Here is a 27,105-nt window from a genome sequence, read left to right as displayed (position 1 = left end):
ACAGGTTTTCACTTTGAGGTAAACCTCCATCTAGAGTGTGAACCATGAATATTGAAATATAAAAGATAAAAACAGGCTATTTATTATGTTACTAATCATTTTATTTAAAAATATTCAATTCAAGAACATTTAAATGCCCAATATGTGCCAGGTACTCTAAAAATGCCAGAGACAGAATGAGGGCAAAATGAAGACCTTCTAACTCATAAAGCTCCTATTCTAGTGAATATGTGCCCCAGACTTTGTAAAATGTCCTAAAGCAAGACCATCATGTGACAATGGAGGGACAGTCCATGCCTCTGTCAACAAGGTAGTGTTATGTCAATACACCCTTGATAGAGGTCAATCCTCAAACATATCCTTAGAAGAGGTCAGTCCTAAGATGTCCTGAGAAGAGATCCAGGATTGATCAATCCTGGAGTCAGATATGAGAATTCAGAAACTGTATTTGAAGCCACCAGTAGGATGAAGGAAAACTGTACCCTTTTCTTATTCACTAGGAATCAGTTAATCCCAGACTCTGGGCCTCAATATGCCTGGAGGATTTTCAGTGTTGGGGATGTTGGCCACTGTCCCTAGAAGTTGAGGAGGGCAACAACACGGAAACAGCTTCTAAAGAGGTACAGACAGATCCGGACTGTGAAGGGGGTAACGGTTACTGTTTGTGATGTATTTTCCTTCTACTCCGTGTGAGATTCAAAAACATCTTGTGAAAAGTTAGTCTGGTAGGTGAAAGTGAAGTCTGTGAAGAAGTACAGGCTTCCCACCACCCAGGTAGGAGTGGTGCCCATGGTTGGGGTCAAAGTGATAGCAACAGAGGGTCATTGTTCTGGAATACAGCAATTTCTAAAGGGCAATGGAGGCTCTGGCAAGAATGTGGGCATCACAAATAGGTGGGAGGAAGGGATATGAGATGCTGATTCATGAGTGGTCCAGGAAAATGATCACATACAGGAAGGGGAAGACACTGAGTGGGACTGGCAAATATTCTAGAATTTTAGTTGTGGCTACCTGAGTGCTTTTTGTGAATGCTTTTTACTCTCCTCCTATTTCCCAGATTACCTACAGTGGGTTTATAATGGTTTATATAATTCAAAATGTTTTAAGAAAACTGTGTGCATTATAAGGTACTATATATGACATCTGACATCTATCCCCACAAAAAGTCTGTTGAACAACATACAAGCAGTCCTTAGGGGGTCCCTGAGGCAATAATCAAGAGACACCTGGCAGATCACTTAGTGAAGGCTAAGGCTTCAGTGGTGAAGCTCTCAGGAGGATAATAAACAAGTGTGTGTCCATCACTGCTTAGAAAGAGGCCCACAACTATCCAGATCACAGATGTTTTCATGGATGAACCCCAGCAGAGGAAAAATCAAATGTCAGGTTTGCTGAAATAGCCACGCAACTATTGATAGCCTGAAAATCTGTCACCCCCCCCCCTCTTTTCGTGGCTATTCCATAAGATCAAAGTGCTAGTAACATCTGGCAGATCCCTTTTAAAATTAAAAGAGCAGTTATTTATAGAAAGTGACAAAATCACAGCCCAAGTGTGTGCCTTACATGAAACAAAGTTAATCAGAATTCTACATGATGTACATGGTGCACACCAGTGGGTCTCAAATGTCTAGACACTGGAAAGGAGCAATTCTGGGTAGTTACAGAGATGACATGATTATAACAAAATGGCAAATTTTATTTTATTTTTTAAAAGATTTTATTTATTTATTTATTTATTTATTTATTTATTTATTTATTTATTTATGAGAGAGAGAGAGAGAGAGAGGCAGAGACCTAGGCAGAGGGAGAAGCAGGCTCCATGCAAGGAGCTCGATGTGGGATTCGATCATGGATCCCAGGATCATGCCCTGAGCCAAAGGCAGATGCTCAACCGCTGAGCCACCCAGGCATCGCAATAACTGCAAATTTTAAAAGGCATTTTAGTTTTATTAGACATAAAGCCTTCTTTGCCTATAGGGGAATTCTCAAAATATAAAACTCATATTGTATGTTACATTGAGTTTCTTGGCCCCATTATTTTAAAAAGGCCTTTTTTTTCTGTGAAAGCAGAAAAAAAAATGTATGGTTTGCAACCAAATGATAGTGAAGAGACAGGTGCATTCATGCTATGGTAGGATCACATTCTGGTCACAAAACTTCTATGAGAATCGCTATCATGTGTTCTGTGCTGTTTTTGTGAACATTTCCTGCCACTCTTAGATATAACAATTGGAAAAGCTTTATGAATAGGACAAGTAGGCTTGTTCTCAGCTCAAATAGGAGAAAATCCTAACTCATTCCTCAGCTGGGAAATAAAAAATACTGTTATCTTAATAAAAGATAAAGGGGCCTGACTTTTCATACAGCTCTTACACAACAGTCTATGGCTACCTCTGGATAACGAATATAATCACCTACGTTTCCCTGTCCTTTTTCTGAGTGGCCAATCCTGATGAATTGGCCTATTTCAGTGATGCCCTATGCTCCAGGCCTTATCAACTTTATCAAATCCTTTCTACTTTTCTTTTCCTCTTTATAATTTCTTTCTTTACTTCCTTTCTTCCTTTCCTTCCCTCCAAGCTTCCTACTTTTTAAAAAATGTGTATGCTATTTCTTCCTGAAACAAAAAAAATTCAAGTTGGCTTATAAAAGGAACATGTGTACACAAAGGGTTAATGAAAATAGACAGTGAAGACCTAAAAAGAAGAAAACAACAAAGACATCAACCAGCTGCCAGAAGAATTAGACAATGTTATGGGGCAATTGAGCTTTTCCATTTTGTCTTTATTTTTGTTTTTGTCTAGTTCATAGGATAGAAATATCAATCTCTGCTGAGATATGAAATGTGCCTAAGTGAAGTTAAACAACTATTTGAAAGTAACTCTGGCATAATTATGCTTGTTCAAGTTTTACAAGCAAAAAGATGGCAATTCTAATTTGATTCCCAGCTGTTTTTAGTACTTTCCTTAATTGTTGGAAACTCTAATAAGTAGTATATAAAAAAATCTGCCAATCAGGTATAAATGGGAAAGATTATAAAACTCTGGAACTTGTATTTATAGATGCATGTGCTGGCCAGTACAAACCAAAAGAGGGTATTGGTACAAAGAAGTGGCACCTACTGAATCTCTAACAAATGCATGTATGTTGGCATCATGTCTGATACATATCACATGTGAATCCCAGCTCCATATCTCAACTTGGCTCTAAGCCTTAGGGATCTCAGCAGTAAAATGAAATTGATACTCCTCTGGATCTGAAAGTGTTAATGTTTTGAAATCAAATGTATCTGGATTTGAATACTGGTTCTATCTTTTAGTAGCTTCATGGTCTGAGACTTAAGTTTTCTGATATACCACCTACTTCATGAAGTTTCTTTCTCTTTTTTCCTTAAGACTGAATAACATATATCAATTTCTCAACATGGTGTTGGCATATTGTTGGTGTTAAATACATGTGAACTCTCTTGTCTCCTTCCTATTTACAAGAATTAAATAAGAAGAAATCATCCAGCATGGTACCTGGAAGGAACTGATTAATTGATGTTAATATATTGTAATTCTTTTCCATTGTTATTTGCAATATAATTATGGAGAGGGAATATGAAGGCAGCCAGAAGCCCAAGCAGAAAATACTTCTATCAACAGGAAAATGGCCTCTTGTTGGCTTAAAACCATAGGAGACATATTGGGAGAAATTACTCCTATTCTGATAATGAAAACTTCTATTTATGGACTTTATTAAGACTTTTCAGTATATACTTTGGGTTTTGAGTTTTAATTGTATAGAGGAACTGCATAGTTATATTAGTCAAACAATAAAAGCAATCTTATTCCATTATGAAGTATAGTACTTAAATGTAAATGTAAAACATACACATATAGATACATAATGAAGAAATGGGTACATTCAGATAATAAGTTAAATGAGACAGTTGGTCTTAACAGGTTGGGTGTGATTGAGTTTTAATTGTTGGTACTGATTACTTTGAATGGGAGACATCATGGAGCAAGCATCTGCAGACTTTTTCACTTTCTGCCTTGATAGAGTATTCCTAAGGGCCAATGGTCATCAAGTGAGAGATTCCTGATGATATTAAATGTACAAGATACCATTTTTTAAAAGGTGGATACTAATGGAATACAGGCAAAAAAGAATTACTGCTCTCTTGTGAGGAGAAGCTAATAACACACTGAAATGAATACATAAAGGAAACCATGGCTCCTGCTCATCTCACATGAAAATAATTAGAATAGCATATAGTATTCCTTGTGTACATAACTATGAAGATTTGGCTGCAATAGCAGAGACATGGGTTGGGAGCAGGTGCCTAAAGATATGAGGAATTTATTCATATAAATTTAACTGTTATTTATAACAGAAAATGTACATTTGAAAGATGTATGCTTGGGTAATATTTATTATCCTGAACTAGATCAAACTAATCAATCTTGTTAGAGGTGAATGTGATAGTTCTAATCTATGATTTCTTGCATGTTATCACCAGAATGTTAAATGATGCCTTAGAAACCCAGAATATATTCCTACAATAGTTCACTGGCATTAGAATAATAATAAAGAAATCATTTTCTTTCATATTAACATGATAGCTTGCAGAATGGACAATAAAATGTGTATTTGTTTTTTTTAATTAATTTTTATTGGTGTTCAATTTACCAACATACAGAAAAACACCCAGTGCTCATCCCGTCAAGTGTCCACCTCAGTGCCCGTCACCCATTCCCCTCCAACACCCGCCCTCCTCCCCTTCCACCACCCCTAGTTCGTTTCCCCGAGTTAGGAGTCTTTATGTTCTGTCTCCCTTCCTGATATTTCCCAACATTTCTTTTCCCTTCCTTTATATTCCCTTTCACTCGGAGAAGGACAAACAGTGTATGTTCTCATTCATTTGGGGAATATAAAATGTGTATTTGTATAAGCTTTTTTTTTACATGAGGGTCTTGATTATTTGCAAGTGTTTTAAAAGCTCCTATCCTCCTGCCACCAAGGCAAGATTGTTGTTTGAAATAGTATGAAGAGCATACAGAAAAGATTTTTTTTTTAAATTTTGACTCAATAGATACACATTGGATTATGTAGAAAATACCTCTAACAAAAGGTATGCCCAGGATGTAGTATCTAAAAATAACATCAAATCTATGAAAATCAATTACTTTATTCCAAAAAACACAATGTAAAGGACCATTTGGTCAGGTGGATCCATGCATCACTCATGGTTGTCAACTACTTAAGGAAAAGCAGAATCTAAGCCTAAAATAATTGCGCCAAAAGAAGACACAAAGGCAATGGATTGGGATACCAAGGTTCTATATCTTTGATACTGTTTTTGTGAAAAATCTAATCTGATTTTTCGTGTTTTTCTCAGTTGACTTTTCAATTGTGAAATGAGTATGTCTTGCACGACTACTTCATGATATTGTTGTAGTAATCAAATAAAATAATCTATTTAAAATGATTTGGAATAGCATGAAATACTTTTCAGGTACAAAACATTATCAAGAATGATGGAATAATTCTATACTTTCTCAATTCTGATACATACTCATATTCCTCAGACTGATTTCTCTGACTAGTCAATGAAAACCATGAGATATGAAGGCTGTTTGTAACAGAATTTTATTATATTCATTAACAGAATTTTGGTCACTTTCTCTAGAAGACTGTGGAGGGTTAGGAGGTAGATGACAGACTCTAATGTTGAACATAATAGTTATGTTAATCAATTCAGTGACAATTAAGATAATCAATCCAGTTGAATGATGTGTAAACAAAATATCTGATTGATTTGTCTGAATCTCAATTTTCCAGATATTTTTACAATAGATAATATCTCTAGAGGAAGAAATTTTGCAACTATTCAGCATTAAGTTTTTATTCTGGATAAATCTGTATTTATTCTTAATCTTATTCTTCTATCTGCACTTTAAACCATTTCTTTCACACTGGGTGTAGTTTAGATAAAAGTTCATTTTAAATTTCTTTTTCTTCACTTTTCCCCACCTATTTAGGAGAACATAAACTGAATCATTGGTTACCATAAACTTAATATCACTTCAATGGATTCTCATTAGTAAAAATCAAGTGAGTATTGAGAACTGATTGATCTTGGCACTTCAGTCAATGATTGGAGATGTGTGTTCTCTGCCATTATGTTGTTTAGATTTGACTAAGGCAATAAGACTAACATGTGAAATAAAAGATAAAATTAAGCAACAAACTGAGTAGCAGCAAATGTAAATAATTCATGGTAAAGAAAAGCAATTGGGAGCTGAATAATGGAGAGAAGCGTTCACAGAATAGTTTGTGTTTGAAGGCTAGTATAAAAAATTGCATGCATTTTAAAGAATTCAATTTAACTAAATGTGTTTGCAAATGTCCAGAATTTTAAAAGAATCTAGCCTATTTAAAAATAAAATCAAGATTCAGGCACACTTGAATGCTGACTCATTTAAACTTCACAAAACACCATATTAAAAGCATCTTGCTGATGAAGAAAAAAAGAGAGAGAGAGAGAAATTAACCAACTTGTCTAATGCCCATAGCCAGTAAGTACCCAAATCAAGATTCAAGCTCAAGTATTTCTGCAAAGCTGATGACTCAACTTCAAATTCCAGGATGCCTATCAAGGAATACTGGGATATCAAGAAGCATAAGTGAACAGAGAGAAAGAGAAAGGTGGAACAAGCAGGGTAGCACTCAGAGAACACAGAGATACTTAATGTTCTTCAGTATCCAGGAGTCATAGTGAGGCTCATTTCAAATTCTAGCCCACATTAGACTGAGGATCTCAAAATACTCCCTACCTTGGTCAGCATCACTTCAAAAGCTGGGCAAGAATGACTCTTCCAATGAGAGGCAGCATGGATCACAAATGAGCAAGGTGATGTCAAGAAGTTATTAATGTCTGTCAGTCATTTTGTAAATGGTGCCAACCTTCACTGAAACCGTGTCTTTTCATAAATTATCTCAAAATATCATCCACAATTAATGACATGATATTAGACACAAAGCATATTTACTAACAAATGATGAATAGGTTCTGGAGGATAAATTTTGCGCACCTAAGGTAAAAGCTAATAGTACATACCATAGAAAGGCAGATCTGAAAGGCAGAAGAAATTTAGATGTGCAAGATTTTTGCAGTAACTACCCAAATTTGCTCACATATTTCTGCACCTATGGTCTTGGATAGTCCTTCCCTACACTGGTTCTGGACTTGGCCATGGTACTTGCCTTGGCAGAGTGTTTGTTTGTGTTGTGCGTGGAAATCTGAAAACCACTATAGTAAGAAACCAGTGCTAGTAGGCTGGAGTATGATAGAATGAGATGCACCTAACTGACAAATTATCAAATACCAATATGTCCCCAAATCCTAGATCATCCACTCAACCACCTGGCTATAATCCAGAAGAAAACCCAACAGAAATCAATCAAGCAAACTCCCAGAAGAGGTGACAGTCAATCCACAGAATTATAAACTAAATAAAATAGTTGTTTATTTTAAGCCAACAAGTTTACACAGCAAAAGCTATTTGATATGCTAGAACACCATTTCAAGCAATGGGAAAAACAAACAAAAGGTATACATCCTTGTTTTCCAAATAGAGACTTGGTAATCCAGAAGAATCATACTACAAGGACTGTGTGGTATGTTCAGGCAGAAAGAGTTTGGGCATCCTCCAAAAATCCTATGCCTCTAATGGTAGGAGAGCAGCAGAATATTCTTGTGCAACTGAGAGTAAAATAGAAAAATGCCATAGGGCCTTGGGAAGCACAGCACACTTTCCCACTTCACTCTTATCAGGTAGGCTTTAACTCTGAGGCTAGTGCAATTTATTCTGTGCTTTGTATTTTCACATATATTTTGTGTTCTCAGTAGTAGAGTTGTAAGGTATTAACAAAATTATTAACTCTGCGTTACAACAACATAAGCAAAGTTTGTAAATTAAATCATCATCATCAACAAGAAATCACATAAACAGACACCTGTATCCACATTAAAAATTTGGGAAGGGTGCCAAAACACATGCCCCCAAAGTCTAACAATATACTATATATTAGACCAGATTGCAAAACCCTCCTAAGAAAGCACCACAGTACTAAGTGGAGAAGACTGGAAGACTAATGAATCCTCCAAGTCTGCAGTGGGAAGGTCAGAACAGAAGAGAAGGAAACACACCATTTTGGATGCTGTTCATGGAGTCACTAAACAGTAGCTTCTCTCTACCACGTGAAGAGCACATAACATGGAAGTCTGGCATGACCCCAGTATTCAGGTGACTGGCAACTGACAAAGCAGAATACAGAGTGAAAGTGTGGCCAATGAAAAGGGTTCATCACATCCAGAGACAGTATGGCACCGTGAAGACGTCCTGAGGCTGGGATCACTCCCAGTTCCACTCCTTCTCCACTATACTCAGTCTAACTAAAAACTAAAACTAACCTATTTATTAATGCAAATTAATATTACCATCACTGCAGCTTCTGCTGTAAAGAGAGGAAACTATGGCATTGAGTTATCCAAGACAACCCATCCACTCTGTCAAAAGTCAAACATCTGTTGAGGAATCCTTTATGTTTGAGGAAAATAAATGGGAAAACAATTCATAAAACAAACCCACAGACATTTCTAAGACATAAAATGGCATGAAGTAAGCTTAACAACAGTCTCTTCTATGTTCAATTAAAACGGTAAAAGTGAATGACACTCATGTCATGAAAGAAGAGATGAAAGACGACTCACAAGACAACAGGCTCTGACTATAACGGGGCATGCCAAAGGCAGGTGGAAATACAGAACTAGACATAATGATGAAAACTTGAAATGCAATAGATTTATTCTCCATTAATAGCAATAAAGATCTGAATTGCCAGTGGAGGAATTAGAATGAATTCTATAATGTGCAAACTTAACAAGTTTACCTAGAGGGAGAAGGAAAGGAAAGAGCTAAGAAAAGAAAGAGAAGAAAATGATAAATGGGTAAAAGGTAGAATAAAACATATTAGTAAATGTTATTTCAAAAGAATAAACCAGAATAAATAAACAGGAAAGTGATTAAATATAATAAAATGATTAAATAAAATAAAAAATGAATATAAGACCAACAATAAATGTTACTATTTTCTGAGCAATTATTGTGCAATAAGTATAGTAATAAATTCCTGGTTACTGTTCTTTTTTAGTAGTAACTGCTTTATATACATTAATTCTTTAATTTTCAGGAAGGCACTAAGTAGTAGACATCATTATTGTATGCATATTAGGCATGAAGAAATGAAATCTAAATAATATATCAGGATAATTGTTTTTCAACTTAAGTAAACATGAATCAACAGACTTAACTGATTTAGCAGATCATACAAATATACCAACAAACAAACAAACAAACCCCTAGCAGTTGTGTACTTATGTTTTGAATTTCAAAGATAGGGAAGACATCACAGAGATCTAGGCAGGGGAAAACACACACATACATATGCATATATATGTAGCTAAGTTGTCAACATACACACAGGCAACAAAAGTTAATGTCAGATACACAGGGATTCAGGAATTGAACAAATACATATAATCCTGAGAAACTGCTGGAAGAAGCTTTACAATAAATTAGTTAAAATACTAACAAAAATAACATTTAGTAAAGTAGTGATATAGAAAATTAGCATACATAAATTAAAATTTTTCATATGTACAAATAACTGGTTAGTAGATACAAGTGAAGAGAAAAACTTGCATATAATAGTAACACAAAATAAAATAACTAGGAACATGCTTAATATGAAACATGCAAAATCCCTATGAGGAAACTTAGAAACTCTCCTGAAAGAACTCACAAAGCAAACTTGAACAATCGAAGTCTGTAACTGGTCTGGGGAAGACAGAAGGAGCAGGTTTGAGAGGGGATACATCAGGGTTCTACTTTGGTCATGCTGAGACCATCCCCCAAGAGAGGCCACATACGCATCAAATAGACCAGTATGGAACAGCATGGAGAGGTCAGCATGAAAGCTATGAATCTGTGAGTCCTCCACATATGCCACTGAGCAAAAGTATGTATATGGAGAAAAGAAAGGCACCTAGGACAGAAACTTGGACATTCCAACATTCATAGATTATCTAGGAGTGCAGACTGTCACAGAAGGCTATGTGGGCAGTGACAAAGAACAAAAGCCATGAGTGTGACACCCTAGAAGCCAAAGACAATCACATCAATCAGGGAGGGAATTTCTTCTTATATTCCCAGTGCCTAGCCTATAGTAAGAATTCAGAAAATATGTGTTAAATGGATAAAAGTATGGATAGATCAATGAAGAAATAAATTTCTTCTAGAAAATCTATTAATCATGAAAATAGACCCAAGATGTAAATGAAAACAAAACTTTTAGATGAATCCTGCATGTGTATTACATGGATATGTGGATATATGTGTGTATAAATGTCAAAATCATCCTAAATTCTAATTAAAGGTCTAAATATAGCTTTATTTAAAAAGAATAATACAATAAAGCCACTTGTCTAATAGTATCAAAATCTCTAGTAAAATATACAACCAAATGTGCACTGAATTACAATAGAAATGGAAAGGTATTGAATATTCAATAACAAAATATTGAACACTAAATGTACAAATAATGTGGATTTACTGGTCTTATGAAGACCCTGAACACCATGCAACCTTCTCGATGGGCCACAGAACCTGTTCCTACAGCCAGACATTGATGTCTTCCAACTTGTCACAAAATCCTCTTTCAACAAATGACTGACATCTGGAAGTTCCAATGACCCTAGTGGTCTTCAAACAACCACTTGACAGCCAGATAGAAACCTGGCATGAGGCATAATTTATTTTTAAATTTTTAGAAAATTTATAGGGTTAAAATTAAACCTGTTACTATAATAACTATTTAGTCTCTCTTTAATGAGCAGTTACAAAATGCTATGATTAATTTCATATATGCAGCTATTAGAGTAACTTTAATGATGTCAGTTATGTCCTTGGCCATATTTCATGAAAATTATGCTGCCAGATTGATACATTTCTGTGTGCAAATCTGTTATAACTTCAGAACAGTCACCAATGCTTCCTGCTCTTCTTAAAATCTAGTGTTTTACTTTGTAGAAGCTGAATTAGTTCATTCAAACTAACCAACCAACCAACCAAACAACCAACAACAACTAGTTTTTTGGCCAGTCATAAATATGAACCAAAGAACATGTATGATACTTCCTGGATATGATTGATTTTAACTTTCCATATAGCTTCTAACGAAGATTTACAACTTCCTTAAACTGCGGAGCAAGCAAATAAAATCAGTTTTTCATACACGTTATAGCTAAAGTGATATCTGGTGTAAATTATGAACAATGACTGTCTCTTATAAGCTGTTTCTTACAATCACGTATCTCCCCTGCTTTTCAGACTAGGATTAAAGTACATTTTTTGGTCTTAACTCACAAGAAATACTCTTGAATCCACTTCACCCTTTGAGCAACAGCATTTTTTTTTTTGTAAATTCATAGTTCCCTGATTGTCAATGACTATGTCAATCTGTTTTTTAGCACTGGGGGATTTTGTCTGGTGTTACAGTTTGTAAAGTCAGCCTGAGTTGAGACCAAAAGGTAAACTTGTTAAGACTGTGACTACTTGTCCCAGGAATTATCTCTTTTTTTACTTAGTAACAATATGATGCTGACAATAGGTGCTTCATCTTTACTTGTTTTCATCCTTTTTAACCTGCTAGGATAAGTATTCTAAAATCTCATGTAGCAGATGAGCAGGGGGTGTGCACAGACATTTATGATAGAATCACATCTACATTTTCCGATAACATGGCTTTATAAAGTTAGCTCTGAATGAGGAAAAATAGAAACTTTGCCTTTCAATATACTGTTATTTCTTTTTTTTTTTTTAGAGGTATAAATCCTTTATTTCTGAAGGAGAATCTGGATGATACACTGTAGTGCCAGCAAAAGCAGTTACCACTGCCAACTATCCTTCAGTGACATGAAATTTTAGAGTAGGAAGAAATACTCAAGTAACCTCTCCATGGGTGTCATCAAAGCATTTTCATGGATGCCCAGATCAGGGACAATGAATAGGAAACAAAAATATATCCGTTGGATAATGCATAGGAAAAAAAAAAAGTCTCTATCAGGGACCTTCTAAAGCCTTGAGAAAAGTCAAAGGTATCTTCAATGGTGAACCCAGTGACCTTAATGAAAAATCAGATTCAGAGTTAAAAGAAAAGATCAGTCTTTATACCAGCTGCCCTCATCTCTTAGGACTCTTTCCTTCACTTGTCCATCTCCAGTCTTTGGTCTCCTTGTTGTTCCTTTTTTTTTTTTTTTTTATTTCTAAACCATTCTAAGGTGGTAACCAACAGAGGCAAGAACAAAAATCATGCTGAATTCTTTTCTAATTGACTTGACAGTTAGCTGTGCGGTTGGTGTATTGCCATCGTTCCCTACTATGTATGTCATTCTCAGTCACTGTAATATCAATTTTAATAAGCTTTTTGTTTGTTTTCTTTGCATCTTCTCTAAACAAAATACATGTTATTTTCATTTCAGGAATGTAAACTGTTTGCTGCATATGAAAGCTCTTATGTGACATTTTTAAAAAGTCATTAAATGTCCTTCACATGTAGGAATTTGTTCTAGGCAATGTACAACATTGGCTGGCAGCAACTGTTCCCAAACTCTGGAAATTAGCTAATGCTACACATCCACCACAGTGAATGGCTCCATGACTTTAATAAGATCATTAAAAAAATCATGTAGTCATGATCAAAAAAACAAAAATTACAAATAACATTGTTTTCAAACCTCATGCGAAAACAGAGTTAGGGAAAAATGATAAATTAATGAAATTTACCTTTATGTGTTTTATGAAGGGAAATTTCATTACTTCATAATCATTTGTTATATATTATATCTATAATTATTTATGAACACATGTATAATTTACCCATTCTATAATAATCAATTACCTGAATCAAATTTTATGAAATGGAACATTAAATATGTGAAAAATTGTTAAAATATACTAACTAGATTTTAGTTAAATATATTTTGACTACCATAAAATTTGTATAAATAATAAAAGCATAGTTTAAATGTAATTATCTTTTAGATTTGCTTGCTTGCCATATTAGCCCCAAGAGAAACATATTTCTTAAAACCACAAAGTAAATAATTCTATCAATGGGAAAATGATTTATTTACCTGGATCTTCTATAGTTAAGTTCTTTATTAACCACTGAACAATGTCTGACCCTAGAAAAAGAAAAAAGAAAAACACAAATATTTGTGTTATACATTTGTATACACATGTTAATTTTAAGAACTCTCAACTTTTGGCGTTCATATTAGCAGGAATGTTTTTTTATGTTTTTGCACATATCTTTTTTATTATTATAGTTGACACACTATGTTACATTAGTTTCAGGCATACAACATAGTGACTCACCACAGTGTAGCTACCATCTGTTACCATACAAGACCATTACAATGCCATTGACTATATTCCCAATGCTATGCCTTTCATCCCCATGACTTATTAATTGTGTAACTGGAAGTCTGTATCTCCCACTCCCCTTCCCCAATTTTGCCATTCCCCCCTTCCCTCTCCCTTATGGCAACCCCAGTTTGTTCTATGTATTTCTCTGAGTCTGTTTCTGCTTTGTTTTGTTTTTAAGATTCCACATATTAGTGAAATCATATGGCATTTCTCTTCCTTTGTCTGACTTATGTCACTTAATGTAATACCTCCATGGAGGTCCATTCATGTTGTTGAAAGTGGCAAGATTAGCCCAGGTGAAAACTAGTAAATTATTGAATATTATATATTTAAACACAAAGGTTCAATATACCTGTAGTGAATAAAATGATTCATTAATTTGTTCATTGAATAAATTCTTATTGAGTGATCACTATGTCTGAAGCACAATTCTTAGGATGTCATAACCAATATTTTGTAAGATGGTCTTTTCATCTTCTCTCAAGCCAAGCCAGATTTGTTATTAGCTTTTGAACACTCCTATGTGTTTCAAGTCTCCACACCTTTATAGTACTATTCTCTTATCACTATTTTCAAGACACTCAAGATTCATTTACACAAAAGAATTTTTCTTGACTCTCACTTTTGTCCACTGAGTTTACAACAACCTCCATTGAATCCCACCAGTCTCAGGGCATCTGGGTGGCTCAGTGGTTGAGCGTCTGCCTTTGGCTCAGACGCTTTGGCCCAGGGTCCTGGGATCGAGTCCCGAATCAGGCTCCCTACAGGGAGCCTACTTCTACCTCTGTCTATGTCTCTACCTCTCTCTCTGTGTCTCTCATGAATAAATAAATAAATAAATAAAATCTTAAAAAAAAAAAAAAACACTGGTCTCTGTGTAGTCTTGCATGGTAGTGCAGATCACACAATAGTGCCACTGTTTATTTGAATAAAGCCACCTAGTAAGTATCTTGAAGTGGGGAAGGATATTCATCTTTCCATATTTAGATTGAAGCAAGTGTTGGATAATGTGTGATGAATAAAAAAACATGAGTAAATATAGGTTTTCATTTCATACAGAATAAAATGAGGGTCTGCAGAAAATGTAATGTTTGAGCTAGATTTTGATATATGAAAAAGACAAAACTTAGTTCCTGAAGGCCTATGTCCAAGTTAGAGGGGGTCAATAGTCAATAAGAACTATTTATAGCATTCTTTCATATAACAAATGCCGAGAATAATAGGAACTTGACACTACTAAATGATTCACAGTGTATTCAGCAGATCTTGAACACCAGGTGAAAGAATTTAAATTTTTTTCTATAAGTCAGGCAGAGAAAGGGAGACATGGTATGTCTGCTGTTTTATTTTAAACAGAAAAATGACCTTATCAAAACAAGTTAAAGGAATTTGATAGGAAATACATGGGGAGTGCCTTTGGCCAGTCAAATAGAAAGCATGGCAGCCAACATTTCTACTAGTTGAGAGCCCATTTTGAAAGGAAGAGTACTGAACTAGTTCAGTGTACAAGTGAATTAAAGTAAAATTAGAAGCTTGCTTCAGGACTTTGTGACTAATTAGGTATGTGGGTGGCCAGTGGGAGAACAGTAAGATAACTCAAGGTTTCCAACATAGGAACATCATGGATGAAAAGAATGGTGGAATTCTGAGCAGAAATGGGAGATTCAGGAAGAGGACTTGATTTACCTGAAATATTCATTTCTATTTACATTTGGTTTTCAGTATCATTCATTTCTACATAAAATAGCATAAAATATGTATGAAAATAGTTTTGTATACATAGTAAACTGCATTAGGGCTGCATGGATGAAATTTTGTGTGACAGATTCCACTTCTACCTCTCTTGGAGACTGGCTTCCATTGCACCTGAGATGTAGCATATGACTGACGTTAACAAAGTCTAAATAATTCTCACTGCTAAATGCAAAATAGTGCAAATCTTCAGAATAAACCTAGAGTTACCTGGCTGGCTCAGTCAGTAGAGCATGCATCTCTTGATCTCAGGGTTGTGAGTTTGAGCCTTATGTTGGATGAAAGGATTACTTAAAAAAAAAAAATCTTTAAAAATTAAAATTAAAATTAAATAAACTTTTTATCAAACTTGACAACAATATTCTAAAAGTTATGAAAACATTCATACCCAACATTGGTTTCCATATGTATGCATTTTTTAAAATGACTTCATGTGTTGAATCTAACTTGTATTCCTTAATAGTTGTTACTTTTACAACTGTCATTGATTTCAATACATATAAGAGGATGGATTCACCTATATCCTAAAGTAGCTCTGAGGGAAGGAAGGAAGGAAAACCACTCACAAGAATGCAAGTATTTCAAAATGTCATGTTCAGCCTTATAACCTAACTTATCTTGAGGAATGGTCATCCTTTTAAAAAAAGAGAAGGGGGACTCAGTGTTTCAAATACGTATGTATTGACACTTGACCAATGAAGAATTCCAGGTACCCAAATCTTATGCACTAATTCCAGGTACCTTGCTCATTTTCCACATTTGAGCATCGACTTGGAGAACATATGTGAGCAGCCATTGGAAATTTTCCATCATTTTGAAGACAGCCAAACATTGGTTCCAAGACTATAATTTTCTCTTAGTGTGAAAAATGATTTAAAAATGCTTTTAGAGAAAATTTTTTTTTAAGTTTTCTTCTTTTATTTCTGAACAGAAAGAAATACAAAGAAGCCTAATTTGAAACCACATTTAACTCAGAAAATAGGAAACTTTTTTCCTAGTCTAGATTTGAGTATATCTGTTATGGTCATATTCTCAGTTCAGCTCTGAAAAAGGATGATTGGACTACTTGTCAGTATCACTTAGCAAATGCTATTACAATGGTTTTATTGTTGTGTGGTCACTTCATTATATTTATGGTTTTAAGTTAAAACATTATAAATTACTTTATTGTTAAATGTATACCCAAATCTGCCATATTTACCTATTCTGCATGTATGACAAGAAGACCTTAACTCCCAGAGAAAGGTAGAGACAGAGAGAAAAATTTCAGCATCTTGATAGAACCAGAAAACTGAAATAAAAATGTGCATCATAGTCACATTGAGAACTACAATTTATTTTTATTTTATTTTATTTTTTTAAATTTTTTTTTTATTATTATTTATTCATGATAGTCACAGAGAGAGAGAGAGGCAGAGGGAGAAGCAGGCTCCATGCACCGGGAGCCCGATGTGGGATTCGATCCCGGGTCTCCAGGATCGCGCCCTGGGCCAAAGGCAGGCGCCGAACCGCTGCGCCACCCAGGGATCCCCAGAGAACTACAATTTAAATTTAAAAGGGTGCATTACAGCCAGGAGGAGTGTAGGAAAGAATGGCACATTTCTAAGCAATGTCTTAACCTTTGCTTAATGAATAAATTAATATACTTGTGTAAATGTACACATCCAGAGTATTTTAGACTTCCATCCATCTTTATTCTCAGGGCCTCACAATAAAATGCAGAATTTTTTGTTTTCTTTTTTGCTTTTTGGTACTTTTTTCCTTTCTTTAAAAAAATAGCAAAAGAGCTCTTGAATAGCTACAATGTGAAACTTGTTGAGAAATGCAATAATATCTTAAAGCCCAAGAAATTTAAAAAAAACAAAAAAACAAAACACCTCCTCTATGACTATAGCTACTGGGAACTTGAGCCCAGAGCAGAGTCTATATTCTGGCTTTGAATTCTTAGAAGCTACTCTTGTAACCCTCACAGTTACAAAATTATGTGTTCCCTCTACTTGGAAGAAGTAAAGGCTTTATTATTGTGTAATTCCAGTTTTCTATGATTTGAAAAATGAAAACAATCAAAACAAACAAGACAGTGCCTCATACACTGCTTATAGTTCCCCACATGCTGTATTGTTTTTCACTTCCATGACTTTGTTGATGATATCCTAACCCCATTTTTTTTTCTTCATCCAATTCCAACTCAGTCTATATAATTCAGGTCACACACTGATGACTCCAGTAAGCCTTCTCTACCCACCCCACCTGCAAGGGAGTGTTATTTATCTTTGGATCCCAAACACCCAGACCAGTGCCTGATATGTAAAAGTTGATCAGTAAATGTTAAAAGAATGGATGATTGACAGCAAGCTTCCCTCTCCAGATCATTCTCTAAAAAAATTTACAAAAGGATGGCATCCATCATACAAAGGATATTTGGCCAGCATATAATTTTCAGCTGCCATAATCACCTTTTGCAGTGATAATGTTCCCATTTCAATGCTATCACTTTACCTCCACCTATAATTAAAGCAAATCAATGAAAGACATCAGTATTATTTCCTCACCCATGCTATGGACCTGAGTGGAAAGGGGCTTCCCCAACTCTGCTGTACTGCAGAATGACAAGGCCTGAACCAGGCCCTGTCCTGTGCCTGTATTGCTTCCATTACAGCCACACTGCCTCTACTGATTAAAGCACATCCTCAGCTACAACTGTCATCTATAGCCATTCATATCCTAAACCTGAATTGGAGGGTCACAAAAAGGAAAATATTATGAAACTTTTGTACATATGATATATGAGGATTTTGTAAGCAAACAAAATGCTATACTTTTGATTTGTATCCTTTGCAAAAATAATCTCTTTTTGTAAGGTCTACTAAAGCCATTAACAAAAACTTTAGCTCTTAATTGGTGGAAGAGGCCCAAATATTCCTGAGGCAAAGACATTGACCTTTTTAATATTTCTCTTTTAGGAAAATAAATAGGCTGTTTGCTTAGGGTAAAGCTCCTGGGTTGTTTTTCAAGTAGATATTTAATTAAGATCATGACAATTTATCTGGGTTTTTTTTTTAACTTTTGTTGTGTTAGTTCCATAAGCCATAAAAAGATTTCTTCAGACACAAAGTAAAGATTTTGTGCCTCTTCAAAGCCTAAGAAGCTTTAAAGAAAGGCAACAGAAATAGCAAAGCAGCAAAGATGATAATAATCAGAGGATACAAGAATATTGAGATGATTCTAAGGACTGTTTCCCTCCCTCTCCCAAAATTCAAGATAATTATTGACCAGTCAGAGAAGCTTTTTTCCAAATAGTGTTCTGAGCAACACAACTTTTCTTGTGTATGAGATGATATGAATACATGTGGGAATGCTATAGAATTAGGCAAAGGAAGGGAAAAGTGGTTCCTTGATGTTGTCTTTATTGTGATAAAGAACATTGTGAAAAATCAAGAGAAAGGTGAGTTTGCAATGTTTCCTCAGAATGGAAATATAGGATCCCTTTAAAGAACATTTTTAAAATGTTATTGCATTTTTCTGGTTTTACAGTTCTTTAGACTCACAAAAAATAAGTAACAAAAGTGTAAAATGTTCAAATACAACTATGAATTCTGAGTTAGCTAATACATTGGAACTCACCAACAATAAATTAAACTATTGGTGACTGATTAATTGATTAATCAGTTCTATATGCTAGCTGCTAGGCATAAAGAAGAGATTCAAAGACCATTCTTGTTCTGAATACTTAATCTCTTTAAAACTGGACATAGGCCATATCTAATTGTCTAATTGTGTCTGTGAGGGACATAGGGGATGAAGAAAATATGTTGATTGATAAAAAATGTCCTTTAATGCATTCTATAGCTGCAATAGGAAATAAGAGTAAACTAAAATCTATTGAGCTTTTGTTGCAGAATACAATATTTCACATAAACTCCCATTAAAACCTCTCCTTTAGCTTTTAATAGTAACTTCTCAGAAATACAACAAATGAAAACGTCCAGAATCAAAATAAGAATGAATCATCCAAAATGTATATTTAAATATGCCTCTCTCCTAATGAAAAGTTTGCAATGATCTTCTCATTGGTGCCTGGGTAGAGTCTGACAACTTGCATGGCATACAAGATCCTTTCATGGCTTACCTCTTTTATACCTCTCAGCCTCAGATCCCACCCTTCCCTCTCCCAGATTTTACAACTTAAAACAGGAGCATCAACTTGATCTTCCTTAACCATACACAGCATGATGTTTTATACTCTATGCTTTTACAGACACTGTACATTCTGTCTGGAATAATCTCCTCCATTTAAGACACAGCCCAAGTATCCCTTTCTCCTGGAAGTTGTCTTGGTTATTATGTCCCTCACCTTCTGTTGCACCTGTTCCTCCCCTAGGATTTCACAGCACTATGTCCATTCTAGTGTTACAACTTACCACGTTGGACAGATAGTACCTATACACGTATCACTAGATTATAAAATCCCCAAGGACCTAAGTACAGTACCTGGTAGAGTCTCAAGAACTACAAGTAACAATTTGAATTGATTTTCTCAAAGACCAAACTTAGAATATAGTGTTCCTTCGCACTGCAGAATCTTGTATTTTGAGCTAGTTATTGGGATTTTTTAGCCGCTGTTACTACCCAAACAAGCTTTAAGTTTTCAATGCTATAAAATTAAGAATCATTTGATATCTTTGGATTAAGAATGTCATGTAAAATAATCAGATACTTCTAATAAATGTTAAATAAAATTAAAAATGTAAATTTTGAACAGTACCTTTAAAACTAGAAAGTCTCCATTTTGAAAAATAAGAATAATACTCTATAAATAAATAGGTGTGTCCTGTAGAGACGATATTTATATTTAAGCACTGCTATTTTGCCACATTTGGTGAATAAAGTCAATATATTCAGGGTTGAAAAGGAATTACAGGGAGCCCACAAGTACATTTGGGCAATTTTACTTTTTAATTAAACTTTGTTTTGTTTTTATTGAAGTTCGATTTGCCAACATACAGTTTAACACCCAGTGCTCATCCCATCGAGTGCCCTCCTCAGTGCCTGTCACCCAGTTACCCCAACCTCCTGCCCACCTCACCTTCCACAACCCTTTGTTATAGTTAGGAGTCTCTCATGGTTTGTCTCCCTCTCTAATTTTTCCCACTCAGTTCCCCTCCTTTCCGCTATAATCCTTTTCACTATTACTTATATTTCCCATATGAGCGAAACCATATGATGATTGCCCTTCTCCGATTGACTTATTTCACTCAGCATATCCTTCAGTTCCATCCATGTCAAAGCAAATGGTGAGTATTCGTTGTTTCTGATGGCTGACTAATATTCCATTGTGTATATATATATATATATATATATATATATATATATATATATACCATATCTTCTTTATGCATTCATTTGTCGAAGGACATTGGGGCTCCTTCCACAGTTTGGCTATTGTGGATATTGCTACTATTAACATTGGGGTGCAGGTGTCCTGTCATTTCACTACATCTGTATCTTTGGGGTAAATACTTAGTAGTGCAATTGCTGGGTTATAGGTAGCTCTATTTTTAACTTTTTGAGGAACCTCTACACTGTTTTCCAGAGTGGCTGTACCACTTTGCATTCCCACCAACAGTGCAAGAGGGTTCCCCTTTCTCCACATCCTCTCCAACATTTATTGTTTCCAGTCTTGTTAATTTTTGCCATTCTTACTGGTGTGATGTGGTATCTCATTGTGGTTTTGATTTGTACTTCCCTGATGGCAAGTGATGTGGAGCATTTTCTAAAGTGCTTGTTAGCCATGTGTATGTCTTCTTCAATGAAATTTCTGTTAATGTTTACTGCCCAATTCATGATTGGATTTTTTGTTTATTGGGTGTTGAGTTTAAAAAGTTCTTTATAGATCTTGGATACTAGCCCTTTATCTGATATGTCATTTGCAAATATCTTCACCCATTCTGCAGGTTGTCTTTTAGTTTTGTTGACTGTTTCTTTTGCTGTGCAGAAGCTTTTTAATCTGATTAAGTCCCAATAGTTCACTTTTGCTTTGGTTTCCTTGACCTTTATAGATGTATCTTGCAAGAAGTTACCGTGGCCAAGTTCAAAAAGGTTATTGCCTGTGTTATTCTCTAGGATTTTAATGGATTCTTGTCTCAAATTTAGATCTTTCATCCATTTTGAGTTTATCTTTGTGTATGGTGTTAAGAGAATGGTCCAGTTTCATTCTTCTGCACATGGGTGTCCAATTTTCCCAGCACCATTTATTGAATAGACTGTCCTTTTTCCAGAGGATATTCTTTCTGGCTTTGTCGAATATTAGTTGACCATAGAGTTGAGTGCCCATTTCCGGGTTCTCTATTTTGTTCTCTTGATCTATGTGTCTGTTTTTGTGCCAGTACCATACTGACTTGATGATCACAGTTTTGTAATACAGCTTGAAATCTGGCATTGTGATGCCCCAGCATTGGTTTTCTTTTTCAGTATTCCTCTGGCTATTCAGGATCTTTTCTGATTCCACACAAATCTTAAGGTTATCTGTTCCAACTCTGTGAAGAAAGTCCATGGTATTTTGATAGGGATTGCATTAAATGTGTAAATTGCCCTGGGTTCCATAGACATTTTCACAATATTTATTCTTCCAATCCATGAGTGTGGAATGTTTTTCCATCTCTTTGTGTCTTTCTCAATTTCTTTCAGAAGTGTTCTGTAGTGTTTAAGGTATAGATTCTTTACCTTTTTTGGTTAGGTTTACTCCTAAATATCTTATGCTTTGGAGTGCAATTGTGAATGGATTGATTCCTTAATATCTCTTTATTCAGTCTCATTGTTAGTGTATAGAAATGCCACTGATTTATGTGCATAGAAATCAGTGGCATTGGTTTTGTATCCTGCCATATTTCTGAATTGCTGTATGAGTTCTAGCAATCTTGGGATGGAGTCTTTAGGCTCTTCTATATATGGTATCATGTCATCTGCAAAGAGGGAGAGTTTGACTTCTTTGCCAATTTGAATGCCTTTTATTTCTTTTTGTTGTCTGATTGCTGAGGCTAGGACTTCTATTACTATGTTGAATAACTGTGGTGACAGTGGACATCTCTGTCGTGTTCCTGATCTTAGTGGAAAGGCTCTCAGTTTTTCTCCATTGAGAATGATATTCACTGTGGGCTTTTCATAAATAGCTTTTAAGATATTGAGCAATGTTCCCTCTATCCCTACACTTTGAAGAGTTTTAATCAGGAATGGATGCTGTATTTGTCAAATGCTTTCTCTGCATTGATTGAGAGGATCATATGGTTCTTATTTTTTCTCTTGTTGATGTGATCTATCACACTGATTGTTTTATGTTTTATCCCCTCGCATTCCAGGGATAATCTCACTTGGTTATGGTGAATAATCTTCATGTACTATTGGATCTTATCAGCTAGTATCTTGGTAAGAGTTTTTGCATCCGTGTTCATCAAGGATATTGGTCTATAATTCTTTTTGGTGGGGTCTTTGATTTTGGAATTAAGGTGATACTGGCCACATAAAATGAGTTTGGAAGTATTCCATCCCTTTCTAACCTTTGAAACACATTTAGTAGAATAGGTATTATATCTTCTTTAAACATTTGATAGAATTCCTCTGGGAAGCCATCTGGCCCTGGACTTTTGTGTCTTGGGAGGTTTTTGATGACTGCTTCAAATTCCTTGCTGGTTATTGGCCTATTCAGGTTTTCTATTTCTTCCTGTTCCAGTTTGGTAATTTGTGGTTTTCCAGAAATGCATCCATTTCTTCTAGATTGCCTAATTTGTCGGCAGATAGCTGCTCATAATATGTTTTGAAAATCGTATTTCCTTGTTATTGGTTGTGATCTCTCTTCTTTCATTCGCGATTTTATTAATTTGAGTCTTTTCTCTTTTCTTTTTGATATGGCTTGGTAGGGGTTATCTATCTTATTAATTCTTTCAAAGAACCAACTCCTGGTTTTGTTGATCTGTTCCACAGTTCTTCTGATCTCTATTTCATTGAGTTCTGCTCGAATCTTTATTATTTCTCTTCTTCTGACTGTTGTATATTTTACTTGTTCTTTCTCCAGTTCCTTTAGGTGAGAAATTAGCGTGTGTATTTGAGTTTTTTTCCAATTTTTTGAGCAGGCTTGTATTGTGATATATTTCCCTCTTGGAACTGATTTTACTTTATCCCAAAGATTTTGAACGGTTGTATCTTCATTTTCATCAGTTTCCATGAATCTTTTTAATTCTTCTCTAATTTCCTGGTTGACTGATTCATCTTTTAGTAGGATGCTCTTTAATTTCCATGTATTTGAGTTTCTTCCAAATTTCTTCTTGTGACTGAGTTCTAGTTTCAAAGCATTGTGGTCTGAAAATATGCAAGGGACATTCCAAATCTTTTGATATCAGTTGAGACCTGATTTGTCACCCAGTATGTGGTCTATTCTGAAGAAGGTTCCATGTGCACTTGAGAAGAATGTGTATTCAGTTGCATTTGGATGGAAAGCTCTGTATATATCTGTGAAATATATTTGGTCCAGTGTATCATTTAAGGCCCTTGTTACTTTGGTGTTCTGCTTAGAATATCTGTCATTTGCTGAAAGTGCCATGTTGAAGTCTCCTACTATTAGTGTATCATTGTCTAAGTATCTCTTTACTTTGGTTATTAATTGATTGATATACTTGGCAGCTTCCACATTATGGGCATAGATATTCATGATTGTTAGTTCTTGTTGCACAAACCTTTTTAAGTATGATATAGTGTCCTTCTTAATCTCTTATTACAGTCTTTGGTATAACCTTTAATTTATCTGATATGAGGATTCCTACCCCAGCTTTCTTTTGAGGAACATTTGAATGGTAAATGGTTCTCCACCCCTTCATTTTCAGGCTGGAGGTGTCCTTGGGTCTAAAATGAGTCTCTTGTAGACAGCATATAGATGAGTCTTGCTTTTTTATCCAGTCCAATACCCTGCATCCTTTGATAGGATCACTTAGCCAATTCATGCTCATAGTACCTATTGAAAGATATGAATTTAGTGTCATCCTATTACCTAGTCAACCTCTGTTTTTGCGGATTATTTCTTTGGGCTTCCTTTTTCTTTTACAGGATCTCCCTTAATATTTCTTGCAAAGCCAGTTTGCTGGTCACATATTCTTTCAGTTTCTGCCTATCCTGGGAGCTCTTTATCTCTCCTTCTATTCTGAATGACAGCCTTGCTGGATAAAGTATTCTTGGCTGCATGTTCTCATTTAGTACCGTGTATATATCATGCCAGCCCTTTCTGGCCTGCCAGATCTCTGTGCAGAGGTCTATTAATCTGATGTTTCTCCCCATATAAGTTAAGAATCTCTTGTCTCACACTGTTTTAAGAATTTTCTCCTTATCATTGAAATGTGCAAGTTTCACTATTAAATGTCAAGGTGTTGAATGGTTTTTATTGATTTGGGGGGGTTCCTCTCTATCTTTTGGATCTGAATGCCAGTTTCCTTCCCCAGATTTGGGAAATTCTCAGCTATGATTTGTTCAAACATACTTTGTGGTCCTCTCTCTTGGCCTCTTCTGGAATCCAATTAGACATATATTCTTCCTTCTCAAGCTATCACTTATTTCTGTCTTTCTTCATGGGCTCTTAATTGCTTTTCTCTTTTTCCCTCAGCTTCCTTCTTTACCATCAACTTGTCTTCTATGTCACTCACTCTTTCTTCCACCTCATTAACCCTAGCAGTTAGAACATCCAGTTTGGATTGCATCTCATTTAATCTATTTTTAATTTTGGCCTGATTAGATCTCAATTCTTCAGCAACACAGTCTCTAAAGTCCTTTATGCTTTTTTCCAGAGCCACTAGTAGCTTTATAACTGTGCTTATGTATTGGCTTTCTGACATCGAATTGTAATCCAAATTCTGTAACTCTGTGGCAGAGAATACTGTTTCTGGTTATTTCTTTTGTGGTGAATTCTTCCTTTTAGTCATTTTGTACAGTGCAGAGTGGCTATATGAGTGGGATGAGTCATAAATATTACCCACGACCTAAGTAAAATACACCCTAGATGATTATAAAGAGGTCAGAGAATAGAAAATAAAAGAAAAAGAACAGAACAAAATAAAAGGACCACTTAAGTGAAAAACAAATTTTAAAACAAAGTAGTAAAAATAAAAAGCCAAAAATCAAAAACAAAGAATAAGAAAAAAAGAAAAAAAAGTAAAGAGGAAAAAGAGAAAAAGGGGGAATGGTGGTGGAAGTGATGGTGGAGAGAGAATATAGTCTACCTGAGAGGTCCTACAGGGTGATCCTCTTGGTTTTGAGTGTATTTTGTTTTGTATGTTAGAAGATGCTCAATTCCAAATTTATATAAACCAGCAATACTTATATAAAGCCCCAACACTCACCACAAAAACATAAACAAGATAAAGTAGGGGGGCAGATTGGGAAGGAAGAGAGTTTATAATCTCACAGAATGGACCAACATGGTATTCCACTTGGTTCTGGTTGTTTGTTGGTCATGTTTTAGAAGGTACTAACTCCCAGAGTTAAACAAAATGAGGCAGAAAAACAAAAGACAAATCCATATCTCATATATCTACCAAAATTAAATTGAATATGTTGAAGGGAATCCAGAAGTGAAAAATATATCTAAAACATGTAATTATAGAAATATGAAAGTCAAAAAGGAAAAAAAAATTAAAAATGAAGAGCTGGTAAAATATTGCAGTTAAGGTGGGAAAAGAGAAAAAATATTGGAAACTTTTAATCTGATATAAAAAAGAGTCGTAATGGAAAAAGAGAAAAAAAGAAGAAAAAGGTACACTCTAGTTCTATATGCTATTTCCCCTCAGTCCTGGAGCTTTCCAGCACTGCTTGGTCAATAAACTTGCTCTTCCCCTTTGCTTCCAGCTGGTCTTCTAGGGGCAGGGTCTGCTGTGCTGATTCTCAGGTGTGTATGCCTTGGTGGAGATGCACCAACCCCTGCCAGATGCCAGGCTCAGTGGGAGCTGTTTATCCTGTGAGGTTTTTGTTCCCTAGAGGCCCCACCTCTCCCAGGCAAAAGGTGAAACAAAGATGAAAAACAACAATGGCAGCAACCAGATCTCCAGCTCTGAAGTTGAGCTCCCCGTGAGTAACTAACTGCAGTCTTCCAGTCTACACTGGCCTAGATGCTCCTGGGGGCAGGCTCGGGTGCCCAATGGCAGGAGAGTTCTTGCTTTCCTGTGCCCTCCCTGCTTCCACCTGTTCCAGCGGGAACGCAGGATCTCTGGCTTTGTCTGCTTGGATGCCCTGGGATGCAGGGCCCTGTGCTGCTCGACCCGTGCTCCCAGGGGAGCCTCCTCTCCTGAAGGGAACATGACACAGCCACCTCTGCCTGCAGCCAGCTGGTCTAACAACTGGCTTCTCCCAAATGCCCCCGAGGGCTGTGGCACTCCAGCCCTTTACCGATATAGGATGCGGTTTGCGGTGAGACTTCCCCCGGGTGCCCCTACTCTTATAGTGACACCGGGAATCTTGAGGCTTCATAGCTCCTCCTGCGATTCTCTCTGATTTCCCTGCTAAGCACTTTTCCATCAAGGAAAATCCCGGCACAGATTTTTAAAGTTCCTGCTTATCCAGGGCTGGGCTTTTGCGCCCTGGAGGCTTTCGCTGCTCTGCTTTAGGCCGGCTCCTCATGGGGCTCCTCCCTCACTTTATTCTTTTTTATTTATTTTTTTCACCTTCCTACCTTGTTCCAAGCAAAAACTTTTCTCTCTATAGCATTCCAGCTGTTCTCTTTAACTCTCAGGTTGACTTTGTAGGTGTTCAGTATGTTTTTAAAGTTATCTAGGTGTTTGTG

General features: G+C 35.8%; 1 protein-coding gene across 4 annotated transcripts in view; it reads right to left on the bottom strand.

Moving 5' to 3' along the window:
* RGS7 (regulator of G protein signaling 7) overlaps positions 1 to 27,105 on the bottom strand; it is a 506,096-nt gene that overhangs the window by 148,684 nt on the left and 330,307 nt on the right. For all 4 annotated transcript variants that reach the window (XM_041773485.1, XM_041773481.1, XM_041773474.1 and 1 more), the window contains one exon: positions 13,247 to 13,297. In XM_041773485.1, the coding sequence (XP_041629419.1) occupies positions 13,247 to 13,297 (51 nt within the window). The remainder of the gene's footprint in view (positions 1 to 13,246; positions 13,298 to 27,105) is intronic.

This window comes from Vulpes lagopus, chromosome 1, assembly GCF_018345385.1.
Source record: "Vulpes lagopus strain Blue_001 chromosome 1, ASM1834538v1, whole genome shotgun sequence".
Taxonomy (NCBI): domain Eukaryota; kingdom Metazoa; phylum Chordata; class Mammalia; order Carnivora; family Canidae; genus Vulpes; species Vulpes lagopus.
The sequence above is the reverse complement of the archived record's forward strand: the minus strand, read 5'-3'. Positions and strand labels throughout refer to the sequence as shown.